This window comes from Podarcis pityusensis, assembly GCF_964106645.2.
Source record: "Podarcis pityusensis genome assembly, chromosome: 2".
Taxonomy (NCBI): domain Eukaryota; kingdom Metazoa; phylum Chordata; class Lepidosauria; order Squamata; family Lacertidae; genus Podarcis; species Podarcis pityusensis.
The window spans coordinates 21,181,160-21,206,115 of NC_138029.1; the positions used below are offsets into that span (position 1 = coordinate 21,181,160).

Genomic DNA, 24,956 nt, shown 5'->3' on the forward strand with positions numbered 1-24,956 from the left:
ATGTTTTTCTGTTTACCTTGTGATGGGCTGGAAAGATGATGATCTAAAATGAGCAATCGGTAAGGAGCTGGCTATGGTACAGGGATGAACTTAGCCGCTATTTCTAAGAGAACCAAGGAACATTATCGTAATGAAGGGTTGTTGGCAGTGCCCTGTCATCGATAACTGTAGAGGGAGGGTGAGTCAGCAAACTCTGACACAGCATCTGATTTCACAGGGTTGATTAGCATGTGAATCAGAGTTGGAGTTGGATTAAAAATAATAATGCTTTGGGGCTGGATCGAGGACACTGCCATTTGTAATGGACAAGGTGGGGAAGAACAACAGGAAAAAGATAAAAAGAACAAAGAAGTCCCAAGAATAAAGGCTGGGCAATTGGATATGATACATTGAGATCTATGTGGCTGTGATATACTGTATTTTTCGCCCTATAGGACGCACTTTTCCCCCTCCAAAAATGAAGGGGAAATATGTGTGCGTCCTATGGGGTGAATGCAGGCTTTCGCTGAAGCCTGGAGAGCGAGAGGGGTCGGTGCGCACCGACCCCTCTCGCTCTCCAGGCTTCAGGAAGCTATCCCCCCAGCCCGGCAAGCTCCGGGAGCGATGGCGAAGCTGCACGCAATTTTGCCACCGCTCTCGGACCCGTTCTGGGGGCTGGGGTCGGGGGAAGCTCAGGCTTCCCCTGCCCCCAGCCCCACAAGCTCCGAGAGCGATGGCGAGGTTGCGCAACCTCGCCTTCACTCCCGGACCCCCAGCCCCGAGGCTAAAAACGAAGCCAGGACAGCCAGCGGGATCCATCCCGCTCCCTGTCATGTCTTCTTTGCTCTTTGGGGCTCGGGGGGGGGGAAATAATTCCCCCCCTTTATTCCCCCCCCCCCAAATAAGTGCGTCCTATGGGCCGGTGCGTCCTATAGGGCGGAAAATACGGTAGTACCCAGCTATAGATTCTATGTGAGGATCTTGAGGAAATTTTCATGAACTGCACTTGGTTTTACTTGCATATGCATATACTTTACTGAGGAGATGGCCATCTTGACATCTTCATCTAACTGTTCAACATACCTCTGTAATTCTAACGTTACTCTATTTTAATTCATCCTCAGGGCAGGGAACCCTTTTCAGTCTGAGAGCCACATTCTCTTCTGGGCAGCCTTTTGAGGGGGGTCACATGTCAGTGGTTGGTGGGATTTACTCGCAAGTAAGTGGAGCTTACACCAAGATAAGTCTTCATAGGATTGCACTCTTACAGAAGAATAGAATACCTATTTTATGTAATAAAAAAAGTGTAGGGACAGGGTTGTACTCTTGTACCTGGACTAAGGAAAGGCCCTATGTTAATGTATTATTACCTTTGACATCTGCACTAGTGTTACAATTTATATCAAGTCATATAAGATTTATATTAAAAGGAGGAACATCTGGGGAAAGGGGCTGGGGCACCTGTCACTCTTTTGATGACATAAAGTACCATATTTTTCGCTCTATAAGACGCACCAGACCACAAGACGCACCTAGTTTTTGGAGGAGGAAAACAAGAAAAAAAAATATTCTGAATCTCAGAAGCCAGAACAGCAAGAGGGATCGCTGCGCAGTGAAAGCAGCTATCCCTCTTGCTGTTCTGGCTTCTGGGATAGCTGCGCAGCCTGCATTCGCTCCATAAGACGCACACACATTTCCCCTTACTTTTTAGGAGGGAAAAAGTGAGTCTTATAGAGCAAAAAATACGGTAGATATTCAATTCTTCTTACACTGTTAAGCATGTCTACTCAAAAGTAGAACTCTAATGGAACTTATTTCATTGTAAATGTATACAATTTCAGTCTCGGTCATGCACATGATGCATTGTCTAACAGCTCTTTGACAGTCTTTAACAACAGTTAGCATTGGATGCTTTAGAGAAATATATAACAGAGGCTAGAGTATAAATAGGTTAATTCCCCCAATAGCTTGATGCCTGCCCACTGGCTGTTTTAGCTAATGCCAGCCAGTGAACCCCCTCTATCAATTAATTTTGAATCCTTTGAACATTGCAGTCCCAAGGGAACAACTGAGTTCTGCAGGTTGATAAGATTATTTAGCACTTAACATTCTGGTAGGTGCTGTGCAAAGCATAAAATTGATAGGTGGTTGCCAGAATGATTTGCAGTGTAACAGAAATACCAGAAAAAGGAAGATGGGACAGAAGCCAGGAAAGTGAAACAAAGAAATTCGGATACATTACTTAAATATATGGCCAGATGGAATGGCCACTGACTGGTGGAATCTTTTCTTGGAGGAAGAAGCTTAATGGGAACATTGTTTTAGGGTTGCTAAAAAGAAGCAGAAAAATATGGTGTGTTGTGAATGTTTGGTGTTTGTTCTGTGCGACTCCATTGATCTGAAACAATATATGCCCATTAAAGTAGGAATGAGAAAAAGCTGGCACCACTTTCCTTTCATCCATGTGTAGAAAAATAAGAGGCTAGGATGTCCTGCATCATCAGGGGTTGAATTAATTCAGTCACTGAATCTCTTCCTACTTTATGATAATATGACAGCTTCTGGGGAAATGTATGGGCTGCTCATTTATCCAGCAGTTCTGATTTTAGCGGCAGAATTGTGTCAAGGGTGCCTGTCTAAATCAAGAATGGAGAGGAAGTTTTCAGGGGCTGATGGGAGTCGTAGTTCAGCAACATCTGGAGGGCCAAAGCCAGTGTGGTGTAGTGGTTAAGAGCGGTAGTCTCGTAATCTGGGGAACCGGGTTTGAGTCTCCGCTCCTCCACATGCAGCTGCTGGGTGACCTTGGGCCAGTCACACTTCTCTGAAGTCTCTCAGCCCCACTCACCTCACAGAGTGTTTGTTGTGGGGGAGGAAGGGAAAGGAGAATGTTAGCCACTTTGAGACTCCTTCCGGTAGTGATAAAGCGGGAGATCAAATCCAAACTCTTCTTCTTCTTCCTTACACCTGATATTACCCCATATTAGTACTGTAGTTGAGAAAAGTATTTGCTTGTAGAAAGATGAGATCTGTAGCTGGAAGAAGGAAGGAGCACAAGAGTTGGAAATAATTTGAGAAGCTGAGCTTTGATAGAGATACATTGGATAGATCAAATAGTAGGGTTTGTGAACTGAGGGAAGGGAATGGAAACTGGGCCTGATTTTTTAGAGTCCCAGGGTCATAACAGATCAAGTTACGCCTAAAGCAACTCTAGATACAAGGGTGAATGATCCACCCACTGGTTCCCTGTTGGGGTTGGTTTAATTTTGACATGCTCTGCACCACTTTGGTGATTTTTAAAAAAATGAAAAGTGGTATAAAAAGATAGGAAATAAATGTTCGTTTACAGTAGCGCAGTCTGCAGTGTGCTCAAGCAGATAGTTACTGTCCTATTCCAAAGATGCCTGCAGAACCAGAGGTGCAGGTGTTTATGGTGTCCTTTTCTGATCATGAGGGAAAGGTTGTCATCACAAAGATCTCTCTTGCTACAACCTTCCATGACCTGGGCTACATTTGTAGCCCAGATATTTTGACCTATAGCTCCCATCAGCCCCAGTCTGGCCATTGGTTGGGGCTGATGAGAGCTGTGATCCAAAACATCTGGAGGGCACTAGGTTGGGGAAGGCTGCTCTAGTGTTTGACTTCCCATTTATCCACTGCTTGATATTTTAATGTGCACTTCTCAATAGTTGGAAGCTATTATCTGGAATAAATAGTGAAGGTTAGTTATCCCCCCCCCCCGGAATAAGCATTCATAGGTGTGGCTCTTTGGACAATTTCACTTTTTGCTCTGTCCTTCCTTGCATATACTTGGAAGAAGAAACCAGTGGGCTCAGCTCCCTTGGCACTCACTTGTTCTACATTATTGTTCTACATTATATGTCTTTTTAGCCCCACCTGCTGCCTCTTGAAGGGACGCGGGTGGCGCTGTGGGTTAAACCACAGAGCCTAGGACTTGCCGATCAGAAGGTCGGCGGTTCGAATCCCCGCAACGGGGTGAGCTCCCGTTGCTCAGTCCCTGCTCCTGCCAACCTAGCAGTTCGAAAGCACCTCAAAGTGCGAGTAGATAAATAGGTACCGCTCCGGTGGGAAGGTAAACGGCGTTTCCGTGCGCTGCTCCGGTTTGCCAGAAGCGGCTTAGTCATGCTGGCCACATGACCCGGAAGCTGTACGCCGGTTCCCTTGGCCAATAAAGCGAGATGAGCGCCGCAACCCCAGAGTCGGCCACGACTGGACCTAACGGTCAGGGGTCCCTTTACCTTTTTACTGCCTCTTGAAAGAGGCAAGGACGGATAGCCTCCCCTAGCTGACTGCTACCCTGGCTGTCAGAGAGCCAGTGTGGTGTAGTGGTTAAGAGCAGTAGTCTCGTAATCTGGGGAACCGGGTTCGTGTCTCCGCTCCTCCACATGCAGCTGCTGGGTGACCTTGGGCTAGTCACACTTCTCTGAAGTCTCTCAGCCCCACTCACCTCACAGAGTGTTGTGGGGGAGGAAGGGAAAGGAGAATGTTAGCCACTTTGAGACTCCTTCGGGTAGTGATAAAGCGGGATATCAAATCCAAACTCTTCTTCAAATTTCCTTATTATAGTTAGTTGAAAGCTGACCAGATAGTTTCACATAAGCCAGCATGAATGGAGGTTTGAGTTTTTAAAAAAGATTTTGTTAATTCCAAGAAAGGGCTCAGAAGCTTACTGAATATTCTAAACAAGGAATTCTTTTCACTTGACAAATTCTACTTCTAAGCTAGGGTTGCCATATTTCAGAAAGTGAAAGTCCCGATGCAAAAGTTGTCGAGCTTTTTAATGCAAAATTGTTGAGCTCTAAACCCTGAGGTTTTAGAGCTATTTTTTCCCAGAAATCGCCGCTTCCAATATGGGTTGTCATACATCCAGATTTTCCCAGACATTTCAGCGATTTCCACCCGGACGCTGTTTCCGATGGCTGAATCCCAGGCATGTCCGGGAAATTGCAGATGTATGGCAACCTTGCTCAGCTGATGCTATCTCCCTGCCGCCAACTTAGTTGTTAAGGAAAAAGCTTCCCTCAGAATTAAATTTAGAGGGAGAAAGAGAGAGCGGGGTGGGGTGGGATAGTGTGAGAGTGCCTTCAACCTAATTTGGAAGTTGGCACTCGCATTTCAAGGAAAATCTCCCCAGCTACCACTTCTGAAGTAACAGCATCAGAAAAAGAAATCTGTATCCGTTCCAAGAGGGACGTACACACTTTCTGTCATCTAGAGTTAATGCGGAGAAGTAGCATTTATATAATGCCTTTTGTTCTTTCCAAAAGGCCATTCTGAGACAGCTAGAAGGCAATCCTTTTACTCACCACCGCTGCAGTGTAGTATCCTCCGATACCAAACATGGCAATTCTGCTGGGGCACAAAATATGATTTCGTAAGATGGAATGATGAGTGCATAACGAAGAACTTGGAAAAAGAGGTTGCAGTTGTGAGAGACTTTATGAGAGAGATAAGGAGGGAACCTTTCAGAATAGAAAGCTAAGGTACTTAAAGTAGTCGCCAGTTTGCTTCTCCATTTCAACACCAGTTCATTGGTGCTGGTTGAAGCAGAATGGCTTGCAGATATCCCTTGTCCACATATACATTGTAAAAAAATGTTGTCTCTCTCATGTTGTCGGCAGTGACCTGTTTTCTGTACAGTGGTACCTCGGGTTACATACGCTTCAGGTTACAGACTCCGCTAACCCAGAAATAGTGCCTCGGGTTAAGAACTTTGCTTCAGGATGAGAACAGAAATCGCACGATGGCTGTGCAGCGGTAGCAGGAGGCCCCATTAGCTAAAGTGGTGCTTCAGGTTAAGAACAGTTTCAGGTTAAGAACGGACCTCTGGAACGAATTAAGTACTTAACCCGAGGTACCACTGTATCTGTTGTTGAGCATCCTGTAGCTTAAGCCTGCTTGCCTTTCATCTTATATACCTCCTGGTTGTATTTATTATTCTACCTGAGTAAATATGTGGGGTTTAAAAAATAATAATGGAGAAGAATGGTGTGCACCAGCCCAGCTGGGAAATGTAAGAAAAGGCAGGTATCAGTGTGCTCAGAGGAACTCAGATTCGCAGAAATACTTTGAAAACAAACAAACAATGTAAGGGAGCAAACAAACAAACAAAACCCAAGTGGTCTAAAAATTCTGTGAAACATTAGTGGCTTAAAATGCAGCTAGGTAACCCCCCCCCCCCAATTCAGATTGCAGTTGTTTTGAGGGAAATGCATCAAAACCCAGTATTTCATATGAGTTGGTAGGATAGATATGGATTGTGGCTAATGTCAAGTGTATTCCGTTTCCCAAACTAACAGTGTGAGCACACCGAATGCAGAGAAAATGGAAGTGTGTGCACAGCCTAAATCTAGAATGAGCTTCTGATGTGTGGTATAAAGAGTCTGCATGCCTGGATATGGCATTAGAAGTTTGAAAAATGCCCAACAGAATGACTGCAGGGGAGGTTTCATAGTCACCAAACACTCAGTCAAATACAGCTACAGCCCAACAGTTTCAGGGAACACTGCAGATCCAAAGACAGTGTTTGTTCTCCTGTGTTCCCTAACTCCAGAGTCTGTTTATAATTATCCAATCTGACCCATGACATCCTCCCAGAGAGGGTCATTTTAAAGATATTACCAAGTGGGAAGGGCATGCAAGCTGAAATCTTTTGCTTATGAGCCAAGCTGCCCAATATAGCATGGAGCATCTATTCATGGGTGTGTGGGTGTGTGTGTGTGTGTGTGTGTGCACGCAAAATGGTGAGTTGCGGGAATCGAGAAATATACTCCATGGGATTTTCAGAAGGAATTGGTCAGTTCCCAGATTTTGTTCAGAATAAAGCACCCAATTCCCAGCAATGATTATGCCCTGCTTGTGACAGTATAAAGCTATATCAAAAACTGAGAGGTAGCCAGCCAGGTGGGACATAAATGCAGATTTAGGGCACCAGAAAGAGTATAGAATGGGGTCCCCCTAAGTGACAGGTTCCCACTTTTTGGCTAGTAAAGCTGCAAAATGAATTGTGAAAAGGACAACCCTGCTAAAATGAGAACAGGAATCTCGAGGGACTGAGGACTTCCAAGTTCCTGTGACTCTTGTGCTGTTCTTCTACCGCCGTGTCCTGCAAATGAGCTGGATTCCCAGGGACGAGGGGCCTCTGCCAACGCTCCAATGCCTCTTAAAGCTTCTGCAGCTGTTTAAAAATAGCCCCCATGTACTGGAAAATGTGATGGATGCTTTCCCTCCTGTTATGTGGCTCATGGCCGGGGTTGAATTAACAGAACTCTTGGTCTCTCTTTTTTAATACGTTTATGGGCATCTCTGGACTGAGTTGGTTTGAACTGGGGTTCACCAGGTCTGAATCCCCAGAGCTTCTCAAGTGACAGAGATCAACCCACAAACATCTCAAGCAAGTCATTCATGTGTTTACACTGATATATGCCCAGGCTTGGGGAAATATTTCCAATTTCTCGTATCAAATTTTTAGGAGCATAGGCATTTAAGAACCTGGGGTTTTTCAAGCCCTGGGTATTCCAGATTATGAAATAGCTGCTTTCAGTGTTTTTGATCTTGCTGCTTGCATTCTAAAGGGAAATTGTGGGAAATATGCATCCTATAGATGGTCCTCACTCAGCCAAGGGAAATTACTTGAGATCCCTACTAGGATCTTCCACGTACAAAGCATGTAAGGGAGGTTGTTTTGGGTGGCATCATCATAACAATTGCTGTCACTATTTCATTTGAAAATTGTTGTGTGGTTTAATTAGGAGCTCCAGTGATGATTAGGTTTAGTGACCTGTTTTTCAATTTCATACTTAATAATTGAATTATAATACTGTTACTGGATAAACATAATTATATGATTGCAGTGGGCAGCGGCCAACATTGAAAAATGAATTTATCATGCTAATACCCTGCTGCAATAAATATACATTTAGCTACTGACACAGTGCAGGCTGAACGGTCTGTGGTTTGTCAGGTTAAGCTTCCTCCTCCTTTAATTTCTCACAAATACCTTGAAGGCTTGAGGCAGGTGTTAACTTTTTTCCCCAGAGAGTTGAAGGATCTAGTATGTAGACCAGATGGTTAACTGCACTTGCAAGTTTTCTTTTAACAAATCAAGGTATTGCCCTAATATGGGAATTTAGAATTTCTCTTGCGGGCTAATAAAATTGACCTTTTCCTTCTTAAAAAACAAACAAACACAAACTTGTTTGAGCATAAAAACAAATGTGGGAGAAAAAGAAATGGTGTTTGTTTGTGTGTCTGTGTACCATGGGAAGTGATGCTTCTCTCAGAATCACTTTCAGCTGTCTTAAGAACAGTTACTTGTCTTCAGCACTCTAAAGTATTTAATACTTGTTAAGAAGAGGAAGTTGCAATATCTGATGAGAAGTGGGCCCTTGAAGGTTGGGAAGCTCTCTTTCTTTCTTTCTTTCTTTCTTTCTTTCTTTCTTTCTTTCTTTTCCTTGACCAAAGTTTTCCTCATAATAACCCCTGGATCTGCGGTTTTCGGATTCCTCACACCTGCTTTTTCTTTTGCCCCTTTCCTCTCCATCATGTCCAGTAATGGATTGTAGGAAGGGGGCGTGTTTGCTGTTTGAAAGCTGTGCTCCTCCTAGCTGCAATACAGAATGGAAGAGAGAGAGAGGAGGGAGGGAGAGAGGGAGACGGGAGCAGGAAGGGATGTGAGGCAAGGTTGCCTGAGGATTTTTACAACCTCGAGCTGCCTAGGCAGGCAGGCAGCAAAAAGAGCAGGCGTGTGACAGGAGCCAGGCAACTGTCTCTAAAGCCATGGGAGGGAGACGGCCGGGAATAGTTGCAGTGGCATTCCCCAACCATTGTGCCTGCAGTGAGCCACCAAGCATGTCTGGGACACTCTACTTTTGTCTCTTCTGCCTCAGCCTCCACCTCCTAGGGAGTTCAGCCTTCAATCTGGATGTCACCGAAACCATCCTCAAGTATGGAGAAAACGGCAGCTTCTTTGGCTTCTCAGTGGCATTGCACCAGCAGCTCAGACCACAGCCTGTCAGCTGGTGAGTTCCGTGCCGTGCATGACGGTGCCTTATTCTGATTTTTCTCTCTCTCTCTCTCCGTACGGCAAGTCCGAAAGGTGAGTGTGAGGATTTGCGCGCGTGCACACACAAGGAAGATGAGGCACTGAAGTCTCTCCCGAGCCATCAAACTTGCCAGGTGGTCTTCTGAATTTGGCGTGTCGGTTTTAAGCACCGAAACTCTGTATGTGGGTGTGAATTAAATAATCTCTGCTTCGTTCTCAGACTATTAGAATTAAAAAGTATGTCCATTGTGTCTTCCGCTTTGGGACTGAAATATGTGAATTGTGCGGTCTGTAATACTTCCTTTGCTGCTGCTGAGTTATTTACAAGGTGTTCTTTCCCTGCACTGTGCTTTGGTTGTAGTTGGGATTTGTGGAAGGTGCTGATGTTGGGGAAAATTGTTTCCTCTGCCCCTGGAGTGGGTGGTGGTGTTTTTTTTAAAAGAAAGCATAAATTCCATTCTTATTATGCTTTTATAGTACATTGTTTGCAGGGTGGAAATGTGGACACACACAGACCCTCATTACATTCTCCACTGCCCAACCCTAAATATTTATAATATTTCTTTAGAGGGAAGGGAATCTTTGACCTGCAGCATTAGTTGCCAGACTTTGTATTACTGTGTTGCTAACTATTGTCTTGACAAACCTTTTCCCTACAGCCTCCCCACCCCCCACTGAACACACCCCTCTGAATTTCACTAATGAACCAGCTGGCATATTTTGAAATGTTTTGTTTGTCCATGTGTGTGAGCTGTTTTCTGGAATGCACCCTGATTTTTTTTTTGCTGCTGCTGCTGCTGCTACTGCATCCTGGCGGAGATATGAAAGGTCAAATTCTGATCAGTTTCCAAAGATGAATGCAGACTCATTCAGTGATTCTGCAGCTTGATCATTGCTGAATGTGGTTCTCCGTTTTCCAGGGATGAAATTCACAGCCAGCCACTGATTGCCACAAGGCTAGGATGGATTCTGATCATAGTAGCATCTTAATTTTCTCTAGGGTAAATGCAAGATCACTATACTGAACTGAAGCTTGTGGAGCTTCACAGGCATTCCTGCATCCCCGCCCTCCGCCGCCATGCCTTGTAGTATATGGGAGTCGCATAATTTCGAACGGACAGAAAGCTGGCCATGTGGCGAATGGTCAGGCAGAGGAAAACCAGGGTGTGGACATATTAACCTCTCATCAGGGTGGTTTTGCAAATACATTAGGAAGGCTTGGCTGGCAGCATCACTATGAGGCCTGTGGTCCCAAAAGACCGGGGTGAGATTATCTGCCTTTAATCTGGAGGAGTGGGGGAATTCTGGTGGCTTGCTTTTAAGTGTTTGATTTCTCCTGTGTTTTGCTGCGATGGCGATGTTGTAATCTAGGAGTGGTCTGCCCTCTAGCCCTGCCCTGAGGGTACCACGCAGCATGAAGCTCCTAATTGCTCTGAATGTGCTCCTAAGACCCTGTTCTTCAACAGGCAGCCTATAGGCCAGAAAGACCTCCTGAGCCGCTTTGGCAGATCCTTTGCCTGCCTGCATCTTCCATTCACCCTGAATACTTTTCCTGTCGCTCAGAGCCTAGCTACCTTGTTTTCATAGGATAATTGTGATTGTATAGTGTCTTAAAGAAACATTGCACCCAGGACTGCGGCACCAGCAACAACAGCAATTGCCTAGGTCTTGGTCCCAGGTCAGCATCTGGGCTGGCTAATCCCACAATTTGAGTAACGTTCTCTTAAGGCTAGCTTCCTCTGTAAACTCCCATAATTGATTTTGGAGCCACTCAAAGCCAGGGCCAGTCCAATGCATTTTGCCGCCTGAGATGAAGGATGAGATGGTGCACCACCCCCAACACACACAACTTCAAGCACAGAAGCAAACTGGATGAGCCGTTGAATATTACTTCACATTGGTGATGGTACAGTGTCTACTTAAGAATGGCTGGCTCGTTTCGTTTTTCATTGCTTGGAGCCTCTCTTCAATACACGATCCTGGGCTGCAGAGAAATAAGTTAGTTCTACTGCTGCCATTTAACGGTATGGTCCAGTGGCTAGGGAACTTGAGCACTTGAATGCCTTGTTTCAAGCCCTTCTTGTTTCATGAATCCATTCATTTGCCTTAAACATCAGTTCTCCATCTGTAAAATGGGAATAATAATATCAGGATCATGAAAGCAAACCAAGTGCAGACTGCAGAGGGCTCAGCAGACTAAAGTGCATCATAAATGATTGTTCATTATCAAAGTAATATTTATTTACCTGGAGCTCAGAGAGGCTTATATAGGTCTCCCAGATAACTTCCCATCCAGGCAGCTCATGTGACCAAATTTTTGGGCCCTCCAGACAACCTGTTTATTTGCTTGCACAAAGCTTATGTGTTCGTTATAATATATCTAGTTTTTATTTAGCAAGTTCTGGTTTATTTGCAGGGTGGTTAAATGGCAATGAGCCTTCACCCTGATTTTCTTGTGGGGCATTTGCATGCCTCTATGTTAATCATTTGCTTACTCCACACTTTTCAGTGCATTTCCCTGTCACTTTCCTTCCTGCAGAAAATCCTTTTTTTTTTTCTCCAAAGAAGCCCTTTGATTCACTTTGAATGTACAACCCCAAAGTTCCTGTGTACTTTTGAATTTCTCCTGCAAATTGTCATTATTCTGGAGGCATCCCTACTTAACTTCAGCTGTAGAACATTATACAGCCTTCAGGCTGTAGCACCAACAATGTGGTAGAAGACCGGAAAGGATATGATTATTTTCTAGCAGGGAGAATGGTACTTGAGCCCTGGTTCTCAAAGACTGTGTCTGCAGTTGAGGACCTGTGTGTATCCAGTGCGTATGGGATTTATCAGTCTCCTGCCATCCTTGCTATGATTCACACCTCCCATTTTTCCATCTACACTGTGGACAGAGCCAAGTGCAACCAGCAGCAATGTTGACGTTGAGTTCTCCTGTGCCATGTTCATGCTTAAATGGGAACATACCATGGGGATTCTGTTTCTCTTGCAGGAGCGCAGAGACTCTGCAAGTGCAGCCCTAATTAAATTACGAGCTTATAGAATTCCACTGGCCACACTTGCTATGGCATGTCCTCCCTGATACAACCAAGCCCAGAAAGCATAACAATCCTTAGCCACCTTCTCGCAGCCGAGACTTCCACATTCCTGAGGCTCTCCAAGCACCTTGGAAGCACAACAGACCAGGGACCAACCCCAGCCCTCCTCTTGAGCTTGAAGGCTTGGGGAGGGGAGCGTTATTCCAGCAGTTGTACTGTGCTTCACAGGTGCTCAGAGGGCTTCAGCACAACTGTAGGGATTTCCCCCCATCTTTTCACCAGCTCCATGGTTGAGAGAAGGGCTGGGGCTTGTTCTGTGTAACACAGCTGCAGGAATAGTCCCCCAGGCCCCACCCCTCTGCTTCAAATTTGAGAGGAGGACTCAACTCCTCATCATAGCTGTCAACCGTCCCTTATTTGGCAGGAAAGTCCCTTGTCTCAGCGCCGTGTTCCACTGCTATCCCTTATTGATGATGTCCCTTAAATTTCCCGGGTTTCAAAGGAAGCAGTTCCTCTCCCTCCCTCCCTGCTGGCCAGGGAGGAGGGAGGTTCCAACTGTGTTGCTTGGCTGCGTTGCTCACCCAATAAGGAGTCTAAGAATGACTGGGGGGTGGAGCTTGCATGCCTTGTGCCGATCAAATCGGCCGCGTTGCCTGGGGACTCGCCTTTGCTCAGCGCTTCCCAGCGGAGAGGTGACGGTGGTTTTCTTTGCTGCATCCCCTTTGCCGGGTTGCTGCACTGTGGGAACCACCGCTTGAGGCTTCGTTTGGCTGCTGGCTAGGCTTTCTGCCTTTGGCTTGGAGGGGCTCAGAAGTTGAACATACCTGTGCTGGGAAAATCCCTTATTTTGGCTGCTGATCCCTTATTTCTGAGGCTGCTAGTCCCTTATTTTCAGATTTATAAGTTGACAGCTATGCTTCTCATGTACTGGTGCTGTACTTCTGTGATGTTCGTAGAAATTTGCCGGTGGAGCATGAGAGAAACAAGTACCAACCCTTCTGCTGCACTTGGGTTTGGAGTGGGTGTGGATTCCCTCTGACCTCAAGCTGACATTGATGAGTTCAGTGTGAAATCAGGGACCAGGCCCTGCCTGCTCCCTGGTACCTACAAAGGCTCACACACCATCCATCATTGCAGTCTAAGAAGATCCCTAAGGGAGACAAAGGCAGTTTCTAGGGATGTTATGAGCTCCTCCTTGGCTCCCTATCCATCTCAATTTTTGTTAAAGCCAGTGAACCAACCCACTCTGCATCCCACCCCCACATAATCTGTGCATCGCAAGAGGGTTATTGATTGTGCTTGAGGCCAATGAACAGCCTCCTATTCTTCATAGCATATTTCACTTGTCAAGAGTCCAGCCCCTGCCTTTGTTTAAGAACCTTCAAGAAGTTTATGAATGCACACGTTCCAGTTCCCATTTTTAAAAAAATCTATCTTAAATGCAGTATTCTGTGTGTGTATGTCAGGGGAGGGGTGTAGTTCTCAGCTTGAAGATCCTAAAAATGAGACAAGCTGTGCTCTCTCATCTCTTTTGATATTCTACTCATACGCATCTGGTTGGCCACTTTGAGAACAACATGCAGGACTAGATGGGCCTTTGGCCTGATCCAGCAAGGCTTTTGTTGTGTTCTTATATTGGATGCTCTGCTTCTGTGATGTCTGCATGTAGAACTCTTGTGCAATGCATGGAATTCTGAGCCCAGTTTAAGATGATGGCACTTGGCTTTAAAGTCCTAAATGGTTTGGGGCCCAGATACTCAGGAGTACCTCTTCCTATGTCTTAAGGCAATAGTGGGCAACTTGCACCTGTCAATATATTGTTGGACTGCAATTCCCATTAGTCCCAGCCAGCATAGCCAATCCTTAGGGATGATGGGAGCTGTAGTCCACCAACATCTGGAGGGCTGCAGGTTGCTCTCCCCATCTTAAGATCTTCTCTTGAGCCTGTTGTCCAAGTGTGTTTGTAGTGGATGCTAATTGTGTGCACGTGTAAAGGAGCGGGGCCTTCTCTGTGTTGGCACCTTGTCTTGGGAATAGCTTCCTCAAAGATGTTTGACTGGCACCAACGCTGCAAACTTTCTGGCTCCCAGTTAAGACAGTTTTATTCACCCAGGCATATAAATGTCTATGTTGCTTCAATCTGTTTTACAGTTTTGCACTTTGTGGTTTTAATGTTGTTTTCATGGAACTACATACCCTCCAAGTGCCCCTATTTTCCAGGGACACCCCTGATTTAAAGAAGCTGTCCCGGTTTCTGATTTGATCCCAGGATGTCCCACTTTTCCTTAGGACGTCCCTGTTTTCATTGCAGAAATGTAGAAGGGCATGGAGTTATCCGACTCCCGAGCTGTCTGATGGCCATTCTGTTTAGGGGAGTTTTTTTAAAATGTTTTTATATATGTTGGAAGCTGTCTGGAGTGGCTGGGGCAACCCAGTAAGATGTGTGGGGTATAAATAGTGAAATTATCATTATTTTCATGGAAGAAATGTTATGTGTATGTGGAGTAGGTGGAACTATATCTGATATGTTTTTATGTCTGTTGTACACTCTCCTGGAATCTTTTTGGATGAAGGGTGGCTTAAAAATAATGTAAATAAACAAACATAACTTTCCTACCCTGGTTCAGCTTGTGACGCTCACTTCACGCTGACAAATATAACCATTCTATATTATCTTATATACAGGGCCACACTCTCCAGCGTTCCTCAGCTGAAAATAGAGACATTTCTCACTCCCTGCCAACTGACCCTCTTTTACCCCCCCCCACTCATTTTTGGTGCCCGCCCCCAGCAGTTCCTATCAAAGAAGGGTGAGTTCTACCACCACTACAGCAAAGGGACACAGCACAACCTCTGCCTTGACAAACAACAACCCTTGATCCTCAATCTATTCTATTCTATTCATTGGTAGATTTACAAAAAGAAAAAAATACACCAATAAAGCAGCAGCAGCAGCAGCAGCAGCAGCAGCAGCAGGAAAAATAGGGATATTTTGGGGTCGAATCAGAAGCTGGGGTGGCTTTTGTAATTCCGGGACTGCCCCTGGAAAATTGGGGTGCAGGGCCACCACTTGACCTGATCTGGATTATTATAATTGGTCTAATTGGGTGTTGTTGCTTCTGATTCACAGTGTTATTTTAAACAACTTAGGTTCATTGCTGGAAATATTTTAGCGCTTATTTTGTGTGTATATTCCACGCAGCATAATGTATGGAATACAGTAGTACCTCACGTTAAGTACTTAATTTGTTCCGGAGGTCCGTTCTTAACCTGAAACTGTTCTTAACCTGAAGCACCACTTTAACTAATGGGGCCTCCCGCTGCCGCCACGCCGCCGGAGCACGATTTCTGTTCTCACCCTGAAGCAGAGTTCTTAACCTGAGGTACTATTTGTGGGTTAGCGGAGTCTGTAATCTGAAGTGTATGTAACCTGAAGCGTATGTAACCCGAGGTACCACCGTACACCCATACATTAGTGGCCACTGAAGAAGACCTTTTGGTCATATCTCCCTACTCGGTCATGAAGCTCACCTTGGGCCGCTCTCTGTTTCTCAGCCTAAACTACCTCACAGGGTTCTTGTGAAGATTCAGTGGGGAGGGAGAGGACCATGTACATCACCTTGAGCTCCTTTGTAATGATATTATTATTATTATTATCAACAACAATAATCATGGCTTCCCCCTTGGCCATATAAATGCTTGCATTTTCATGAGACTCTTATTGCAACCCACCTAGGCTCTTTGTGGATATTATTGGCATTGTCGCAAGGGGAGAAACGGATGCCTGCCGCCTGTCTCCTTGTACAGCCCAGTTCACAGCCAACTTGCTTCTATATGTGATAACAATTACACTGCAGTTGCTTGTGTGTAGGGCAATTCCAATCTGATTGTGTAAACTTGGCTTGGACCGCCATCATATCCCCTCCTATTTCTGAATGTTGATAGGGCATTACTGTTTTCCCACCCAGAAAGCTATTTGGTGCGGGGGAAATGAATGAGACCTGCATTAAGATCATCATCATCATTATACATTATTCGCACATGTGCCTTTTCCATTAGATCTGTGCACAGTGACATGCATTGAAGAGCCACAGTTCAACTGCAGTCTCTCTGGAGAAAGATGCGTGTTCGCGTGTCACGCCGTGTGACAATCCGCATTTGTTCTGTGCATTTTTCTGCGATACCCTAATGCTTTTCTGTGTGAGAAAATCCCGGGGTTAAGATCGCTTTCATTTCTCACTCGGCCTTCCCTGCCAAAAGCATTATAGTACTGAAAGGGGCTGTATAGAATTAATGGATGCAGTGATGAATATTTATAACACAACTCCTCCAGCCACTGACTACACGTAGAATCGCTAATGGGACATTTGAGCAGGGACACCCAAATCCGCAGCCCCCTTTCCCTCTTCCCTCCCCCACCCCACCTACCACACGTATGCTCCAATCTGGCCTTCACCATGAGCCTCCCAGGGGGTGAAATGTATCCCCCCCCCCCTCCAGCAACCCAGAGAGCTTCTTCCATTCCTGATGTCTTTATTGCTGTAGACGGGCTGCCCCCCTCCCCGCCCCAACTCCTCAATTATTCAAAGGCAGCTGAAATCAATAATCCAGCTGGAAATCGGAAATCTGTGTTCCCCCTAGTAAGGCCCAAGGGTGTGTGATAAAATAAATAAAACCCTTACAGATATTTTAAAAAAATGACCTTAGAGAGAGTTTCAGTATGTTTTTTTATATACTCTTTATTTAGGCATTTAGTGCTGTAGCAGAGGGGAATATGACATACCTAGCACTATGTGCATAGCATCTTCATCAATTAATAATAATAATAATAATAATAATAATAATAATAATAATTTACTGTTGGGGGTGGGCAATCATCTGGCCTCTGCCAGTTTCCACTTCTCCACTGCCGTGTGGGTTGTGGGTAAAACTCTTGCATCTCATCTAGTTTATACAACTAGTAAAGGACACGGGTGGTGGTGTGGGTTAAACCACAGAGCCTAGGGCTTGCTGATCAGAAGGTCGGTGGTTCGAATCCACGCAACGGGGTGAGCTTCCGTTGCTTGGTCCCTGCTCCTTCCAACCTAGCAATTCAAAAGCACGTCAAAGTGCAAGTAGTTAAATATGGACCGCTCCGGCGGGAAGGTAAACGGCGTTTCCGTGCGCTGCTCTGGTTCGCCAGAAGCGGCTTAGTCATGCTGGCCACATGACCCGGAAGCTGTACACTGGCTCCCTCGGCCAATAAAGCGAGATGAGCGCCACAACCCCAGAGTCGGCCACGACTGGACCTAATGGTCAGGGGTCCCTTTACCTTTAAAGGTATAGTATAGTATAGTATAGTATAGTATAGTATAGTATAGTATAGTATAGTCTAGTCTAGTCTAGTCCGACCTTAACTGTTGAATTGAAGCTCAGGGTTTATCCACACTCATCTTTTACCCCATTATTTCCAGGCATGGGTCCGTGCTTAAAAGTTCCATTTCTGAAGCTCCCCCCTCCCCAATCTTTCCCATCGGAAACCCATTCTTTAGTGCTCAGCCGCAGCAAATAGCAGTTCGAGTTTTCCTCAGATTGCTGTTTGCTTCAATTGTGCTTTAAAGAGCAGGTTTTTTGCAGGGAAAGCTCTGGAGCAAAAACAAAGACCGCTCGGACACAGAGCTTTAAAGGACAGACCATGCCCAGAAAGGGAGGAAAACTAAGTATGGACAAGCCCTCAGTTAAGCAAAGTCTGTCCTTTAATTTCTGTGTATCTGATGAGATCCGATTCAGCAGGCAATACTGGATTTTCACAAGGCACAACCACAGAACAATGAGAAAAGCTCTCGGACCCAGGGAAATTAATCGGTGCACAATATGATCAAAATGTGAGTCAAGCTGTTATGTACTGAGTTGAATAGGATCCAAACTGTAGCAGTCTGATTGGTCCTAGAACAATAGGATCCAAAAGGCAGCAGTCTGATTGGTCCTAGAACAATAGGATTCAGAATGCAGCAGTCTGATTGGTCCTAGAACAATGCAGCAGTATGATTGGTTGGCAGGAACCACCCAATCCTGCTCCAGATAGAAGTGAATCCACAACCTGATTGGCTTACAGTAGAATTCCAGAATTAGCCAATCATGTGCAGCCCATTGTGTAAATAATGTATATAAAGCAGATACTGTGAGGGGACATTTATTCATTCCTCCTCACCACTATGAGCTGAATAAAGAGCATGAAATCACTTTGCGACTCTGAGTATATTTCACTGGCGACGAGGATGGGATCCCGCTGAGCTGACTGCCACACACAGCACCGCAGCACCGCCAACTGCCGCACCGCTGCCTCGCACCGTGTATCCAGGCTTCAGCTCCGGGGCACAAGGAACTCAGAATGGCAGCCAACAGCAGCTTCTCGCCATTCAACCCAGCATCTGGAGACTGGGAAGCGTACGCCTCCCGTTTCACCTTCCTCCTAGAAGCCAAAGGGGTCACCGACGAAGAAGACGCCAAGAAGAGGGCGATATTCTTCAGCGTCTGCGGAGAGGAGACGTTTGAAATCGCCCGGGCTCTCCTTGCGCCTGAAGACGTCGCTACTGTTACATACAAAACAATAATGGAACAGCTGAAGGGGCACTTTTCGCCGCAGCCCTCAGTGGTGGCTCGTCGAAATGCCTTCTACGCAAAGCGGCAAGCCCCTGGGGAAACCATAACTGGGTTTGTGACCTCTCTCCGCCAAGCCGCCCGGTTCTGCAACTTCTCAGAGCTGGAGAACATGCTTCGTGACCGCCTCGTCGGTGGCCTGAAGGATGAGAAGCTGCAACGGCGCCTCTACGCTAAGAAGGACCTAACGTTCCAGGTCGCTCTGGAGGAGGCCCTGGCAACAGAAGCTGCCGAGAGGTCGACCCAAGAGGCACGGCCGAGCCTGCCATCCCAACCGAGGGTCCACCATGAAGACCTCACCGACGACTCAGGATCCGACAGGGAGGAGGTGCACCGAGTACAGCAGCGCACTCAAGCAGCGCACAGACCACAGCTGCCTCGACGAGAAGGAGGGAACTGCGCAAGCTGCGGGGAGAGTCACGAGAGGAGGACCTGCCGTTTCCGCAACGCAGAGTGCAGGCAGTGCAGAAAATCGGGACACATCGCCCGGGTGTGTCGGGCTCGGCCCACCCGACACCAGGCATCAGATGACCAATCCAAGAGCCCCAGGTCCCGGGGCCCAACGCACCAAGGCAACTCGACGGAGCTCACGGACTTCCAGGTATACCAGTTGCCCCACCCCAACGTAGAGAAAATTTATGTAGAGGTACAGATAGAGGGGGCCCCATGCCGCATGGAGCTTGACACGGGTTCAACTCTATCCATAATCTCGGCAAGGACCTTAAGGAAACTGTGTCCCACTGGGGGTCCCAAACTCAGGCCGGCCCCATTCACCCTCCGGGACTTCCAGAAACGTAAGGTCCCCACAATGGGGGTGGGGACCTTCAGGGTGCAATACCGAGGGCGGACGCGGCAACTGGACTTGCTTGTGGTCAAGGGCCCCTACATTAGCTTACTGGGATTGGCATGGTTTGGACCACTGGGGCTAGCTGTCACCGGGGTGAACCACACTAGCTTACAAGTGGACGTGGACGCCATATGCAAGGAATTTCCAGGGGTTTTCGATGGGAAATTGGGACAGTATACGGGCCCCCCCATTGCGCTACAGCTTGACCCCGCAGTACGACCGGTCAGGCTCAAGGCCCGCCGGGTCCCGTTCGCCTTGAAACCCCGTATAGACGAGGAATTGGACCGACTCGTAGAGCAAGGAGTGCTGGAGCCGGTGCCTAATGCTCCCTGGGAAACCCCAATCGTCACACCCGTCAAGCCTAATGGTTCGGTCCGCATCTGCGCAGACTACAAATGTACCATAAACAAGGCCCTCACGGCCCACGCATACCCAGTGCCAGTGGTCAGCCATGTCCTTGCCACCCTGGCTGGGTCGAAAATTTTTGGCAAGCTGGACTTGGCCCAAGCATATCAACAGCTGCCAGTAGATGAGGCCACAGCAGAGGCACAGACGATTGTGACGCACAGAGGAGCGTTCAGGGTAAAGCGGCTGCAATTCGGTGTCAGCGTGGCACCAGGCATATTCCAGAATATAATGGACTCTCTCCTTAAAGGGATTCCTGGCGTCACCCCCTTCTTTGATGATGTGTTGATTGCCGGCCCCACACCAGAGGAGTTTGAGGACCGCCTCCGCACCGTTCTGCACCGTTTCCAGACGGCGGGTCTCAAGGTGAAGCGGGAAAAATGTCTACTAGGAGTGCCTCAGGTGGACTTTCTGGGATTTATGGTGGACGCAGAAGGGGTCCACCCGACTGGGGACAAGGTACGGGCCATTTGTGATGCCCCAGCGCCCAAGAGCAAGACTGAACTTCAGGCCTTCTTGGGACTATTGAACTTTTACCATTCCTTCCTTCCCCACAAGGCGGCGGTAGCGGAGCCCCTACACAGACTCCTGGACAAGCGGGCCCCTTGGGTGTGGGGCCAGCGCCAGGAGGCCGCATTCCAGGCAGTCAAGGACTTGCTTGTCTCAAACTCGGTCTTGGCACACTTCGACGAGAGGCTGCCGGTGGTGCTAGCATGCGACGCCTCACCCTATGGCATTGGAGCTGTCCTGGGGCACCAACTCCCGGATGGAAGAGAGGTACCGGTGGCGTACTTTTCCCAGACACTCAACACAACCGAGCGGAACTACTCGCAAATCGACAAGGAGGGTCTGGCAATCGTAAAGGGAGTAAAAAAATTCCATGATTTCTTGTACGGGCGGCCCTTCACCGTGGTGACTGACCACAAGCCGTTGCTTGGCTTGTTTGCCCCCGAAAAGCAGACCCCCCAAGTGCTGTCTCCTCGCGTCCTCAGGTGGTCAATTTTCCTTGCCAGCTACCAGTATGCACTGATTCACCGACCTGGGAAGGCGATGGGCCATGCGGACGCCCTCAGCAGGCTACCACTACCAGAAACAGGCCCTGACCCAGCACCTGCACAAGAGGTTATGAGCCTGGAGCTGCTTCCCGACCGCCCCATTCAGGCACAAGAAGTTGCACACCATTCCAAGAAAGATAGGGTCATCTCCCGGGTCCTGGACTGGGTGTGGAGGGGATGGCCCAGCAGCAGCCCCGGGCCAGAATTCGCCGGCTACACAACCCGCAAACATGAACTGTCGGCCCACAAGGGGTGCCTGTTATGGGGAAGCAGAGTCGTTGTTCCCCAGCCCCTCTGCAAAAGGGTCCTCACAGCCCTACACGAGACACATCCAGGGGTAGTAAGAATGAAGGCCCTTGCCAGGAGTTATGTGTGGTGGCCGGGGATCGATGGAGAGATAGAGGCCTGGGTCAAACACTGCCAGGCCTGCCAAGAATCCCGCCCAGATCCCCCAAGGGCCCCAGTCCAGTCCTGGGAGTCCGCCCGAGCACCATGGTCACGCCTGCATGTGGATTTCGCTGGCCCCTTTCAGGGGAAAACATTCTTCATAGTGGTGGACTCCTACACCAAATGGCTGGAAGTCGCACTGGTACCGTCCACTTCCACGTCCGCAGCCATCCGGGTACTACGCAGGCTGTTTGCAACCCACGGGCTCCCTGACACTCTCGTCTCAGACAACGGGACTGCATTTACGTCAGGAGAATTCCAAACCTTCACAGCGCAGAACGCCATCCGCCACATCCGTTCGGCGCCGTTCCACCCTGCCACCAATGGCCAAGCAGAACGCATGGTGCGGACCACCAAGGACACCCTTCGCCGCATGACGCAAGGGGACTGGGAGTACCGCCTTGCCACATTCCTTCTAGCACAGCACAGCACCCCCAGCTCAACGACTGGCCGGAGCCCCGCTGAACTACTAATGGGTCGGCGCCTTGCAATCAGATTGGACCGCCTTCACCCCGATAGAGCTCAGGATGAGGTAGTGGTGGGGGAAGGCAGGAACCCCCGGACCTTCGAGGCCCAGGACCCAGTGTACGCAAAGAATTTTGGGGCAGGCCCAGCATGGGTACCCGCCACAATCACCAGGGTCACTGGCCCCGTGTCGTACGAGGTGCTAACGGATGGGGGGCAATGCTGGCGCCGCCACTGCGACCAGATACGGCGACGATTCCCGGGAGAAAACCAGGAGGAGGACAGGTCAGAGGAGTCCCAAGGGAACAGCGGGGCAGTGAGGCCCATAGAGCAGGAGGGGCCAGCAGGAGAGGCAGAATCAGTAAATACAGAGAGGACCCGTGAGGCCGAAAGGACACCGGAACCAGAACCACGACTGAGCGAGCCGGTTGCACCAGACCAAACAGCCGCATCACAGCCAGCATCCTTGGAACACGAGCCAGAACCCGGAGCCCGGACCAGGGAACACCCCAGGCCACAACGCACACGTAGGCCGCCGGCATACCTTGAGGACTATGAATGCGACCTCCCGGGCAGGACTGGAACTTAGAGGGGAGGGGTGTTATGTACTGAGTTGAATAGGATCCAAACTGTAGCAGTCTGATTGGTCCTAGAACAATAGGATCCAAAAGGCAGCAGTCTGATTGGTCCTAGAACAATAGGATTCAGAATGCAGCAGTCTGATTGGTCCTAGAACAATGCAGCAGTATGATTGGTTGGCAGGAACCACCCAATCCTGCTCCAGATAGAAGTGAATCCACAACCTGATTGGCTTACAGTAGAATTCCAGAATTAGCCAATCATGTGCAGCCCATTGTGTAAATAATGTATATAAAGCAGATACTGTGAGGGGACATTTATTCATTCCTCCTCACCACTATGAGCTGAATAAAGAGCATGAAATCACTTTGCGACTCTGAGTATATTTCACAAGCAAAAGTGTGGATGAGCCCTAACTAGCAGTAGTTTTCTCAAGGAGTCTTTCCCAGTCCTTTCTGGAGATGCTGGATAGCTCAGTTAGTTAGAGCATAGTGCTGATAATGCCACGGTTGCAGGTTCAATCCCTGTATGGGACAGCTGCATATTCCTGCATTGCAGGGGGTTGGACTACATGATCCTCAAGGTCCCTTCCAACTCTAGAATTCTGTGATTGAACCTGGGACCTTCTGTATGCAGAACATCTGCTTTACCACTAAGCAAAGGTCCCAACCAATCCATCTGTTTGGATCAGTACAGTGATGCTGAGGGTGAAGGAGATTTAGCCCTCCTTTCCTGCTGCCTTTGCTGCTGTATACCAGGAACTCTTGTTAAGTTTTCATTCAAGAGCAGAAAGCGACTTTTGGGTGTCTCTGTAGGACGGCATCCTGGGTGGATTGCAGTCCCTGCCTAGTAAAAATGCCCCAGATGTGATCATGCAGTTTCCCTTTCTGCCCGTTGTGCCACTTCAGTGCCACTGCTTGCAGCCAGAACAGGAACAGGAACTCTCTTTGGGCCTGTGGGCCCTTTCTTGTAAGCCAAACGAACACCTGCTGGCCAGCAATTGAATCGGAGAAGGCGCCATTTGCTCACAGTCCTGCTCATTGTGACTCAGAGGCCGAGCTGGCAGCCGTGGAAGGAATGTGCGGGCAAGGGCACCTTGGTATTCCCAGCTCTATGTGTAAGCTCTTTGTTGGTCAGCCGTCAGGGTTAGGCAAGCGCCCACAGAGATTCCAGGGTGGTGTTAGCTGGCTTCCTGGCAGGACTGCTACAGACTCTGACTCTGGTTGTATAAGCATTGTCCAGTTTCCAGATCCACGGACTGTGAACCTCCGCCATATGCAATGCCAGTTTAATATGAATCCCTGCCAGGTGAAGTGTGAAAGGCTGTGCATTCTGTTTCACCCCAGCAACAAGTAACCTTAGAGGCGTGCTCCTGATAAGGAAACCAGACTTGATGGGTGAAATATAAAGAGTTGCCGTTCCCTTTGCTTTTGTGCTCCCCTCTTTCTTTCTGGCACCCTGTCTTGAAACCAGATGTTCCCCTGCCCTCCAAGCTGCAGCTGCCTAACAACAACCTGCCATCTCTTGTTGCAGGGTGGAACAATTGGTCCTTTTTGATATTAGCCTGTGACTTTGGCTCATTTTCTCCCTGTGAGAATGCTATTATTATTTATTTATTTATTTATTTATTCATTCATTCATTCATTCCCCGCCCATCTGGCTGGGTTTCCCCAGCCACTGTGGGCGTCTTCCAACAAAACACTAAAATACAATAACCTATTAAACATTAAAATCTTCCCTAAACAGGACTGCCTTCAGGTGTCTTCTAAAAGTTTGGTAGTTACCGTATTTTTTGCTCTATAAGACTCACTTTTTCCCTCCTAAAAAGTAAGGGGAAATGTGTTTGCGTCTTATGGAGCGAATGCAGGCTGCACAGCTATCCCAGAAGCCAGAACAGCAAGAGGGATTGCTGCTTTCACTGCATAGTGATCCCTCTTGCTGTTCTGGCTTCTGAGATTCAGAATTTTTTTTTCTTGTTTTCCTCCTCCAAAAACTAGGTGCGTCTTGTGGTCTGGTGCGTCTTATAGAGTGAAAAATACGGTATTTTTCTCTTTGACATCTGGTGGGAGGGTCTTCCACAGGGCGGGTGCCACTACCAAGAAGGCCCTCTGCCTGGTTCCCTGTAACCTCACTTCTCGCAGCGAGGGAACCGCCAGAAGGCCCTCGGCGCTGGACCTCAGTGTCCGGGCAGAACGATGGAGGTGGAGACGCTCCTTCAGGTATACTGGACCGAGGCCGTTTAGGGCTTTAAAGGTCAGCACCAACACTTTGAATTGTGCTCGGAAACGTACTGGGAGCCAGTGTCGGTCTTTCAAGCAATGTTAATGGTCGCAAGGAGCTTGGCTGGAATCGAGAGGGTTCCCATGTGGTTCACAATATGTGTGTGTATGAGTGTGTGTGTGTGTGTAAGGGAGCATCTCTTGCATTATTTTTCTCCA

General features: G+C 47.8%; 1 protein-coding gene across 5 annotated transcripts in view; it reads left to right on the forward strand.

The window, feature by feature from the left end:
- The window catches only part of ITGA7 (integrin subunit alpha 7), a 91,980-nt gene that overhangs the window by 16,457 nt on the left and 50,567 nt on the right, over positions 1 to 24,956 (forward strand). For 4 of the 5 annotated variants that reach the window (XM_080994402.1, XM_080994406.1, XM_080994404.1 and 1 more), the window contains one exon: positions 8,886 to 9,017. In XM_080994402.1, coding sequence (XP_080850528.1) covers positions 8,886 to 9,017 — 132 coding nt within the window. Of the gene's footprint in view, positions 1 to 1,153; positions 1,199 to 8,885; positions 9,095 to 24,956 lie in introns of those variants that run through there. The other variant, XM_080994403.1, reaches the window with a different exon arrangement.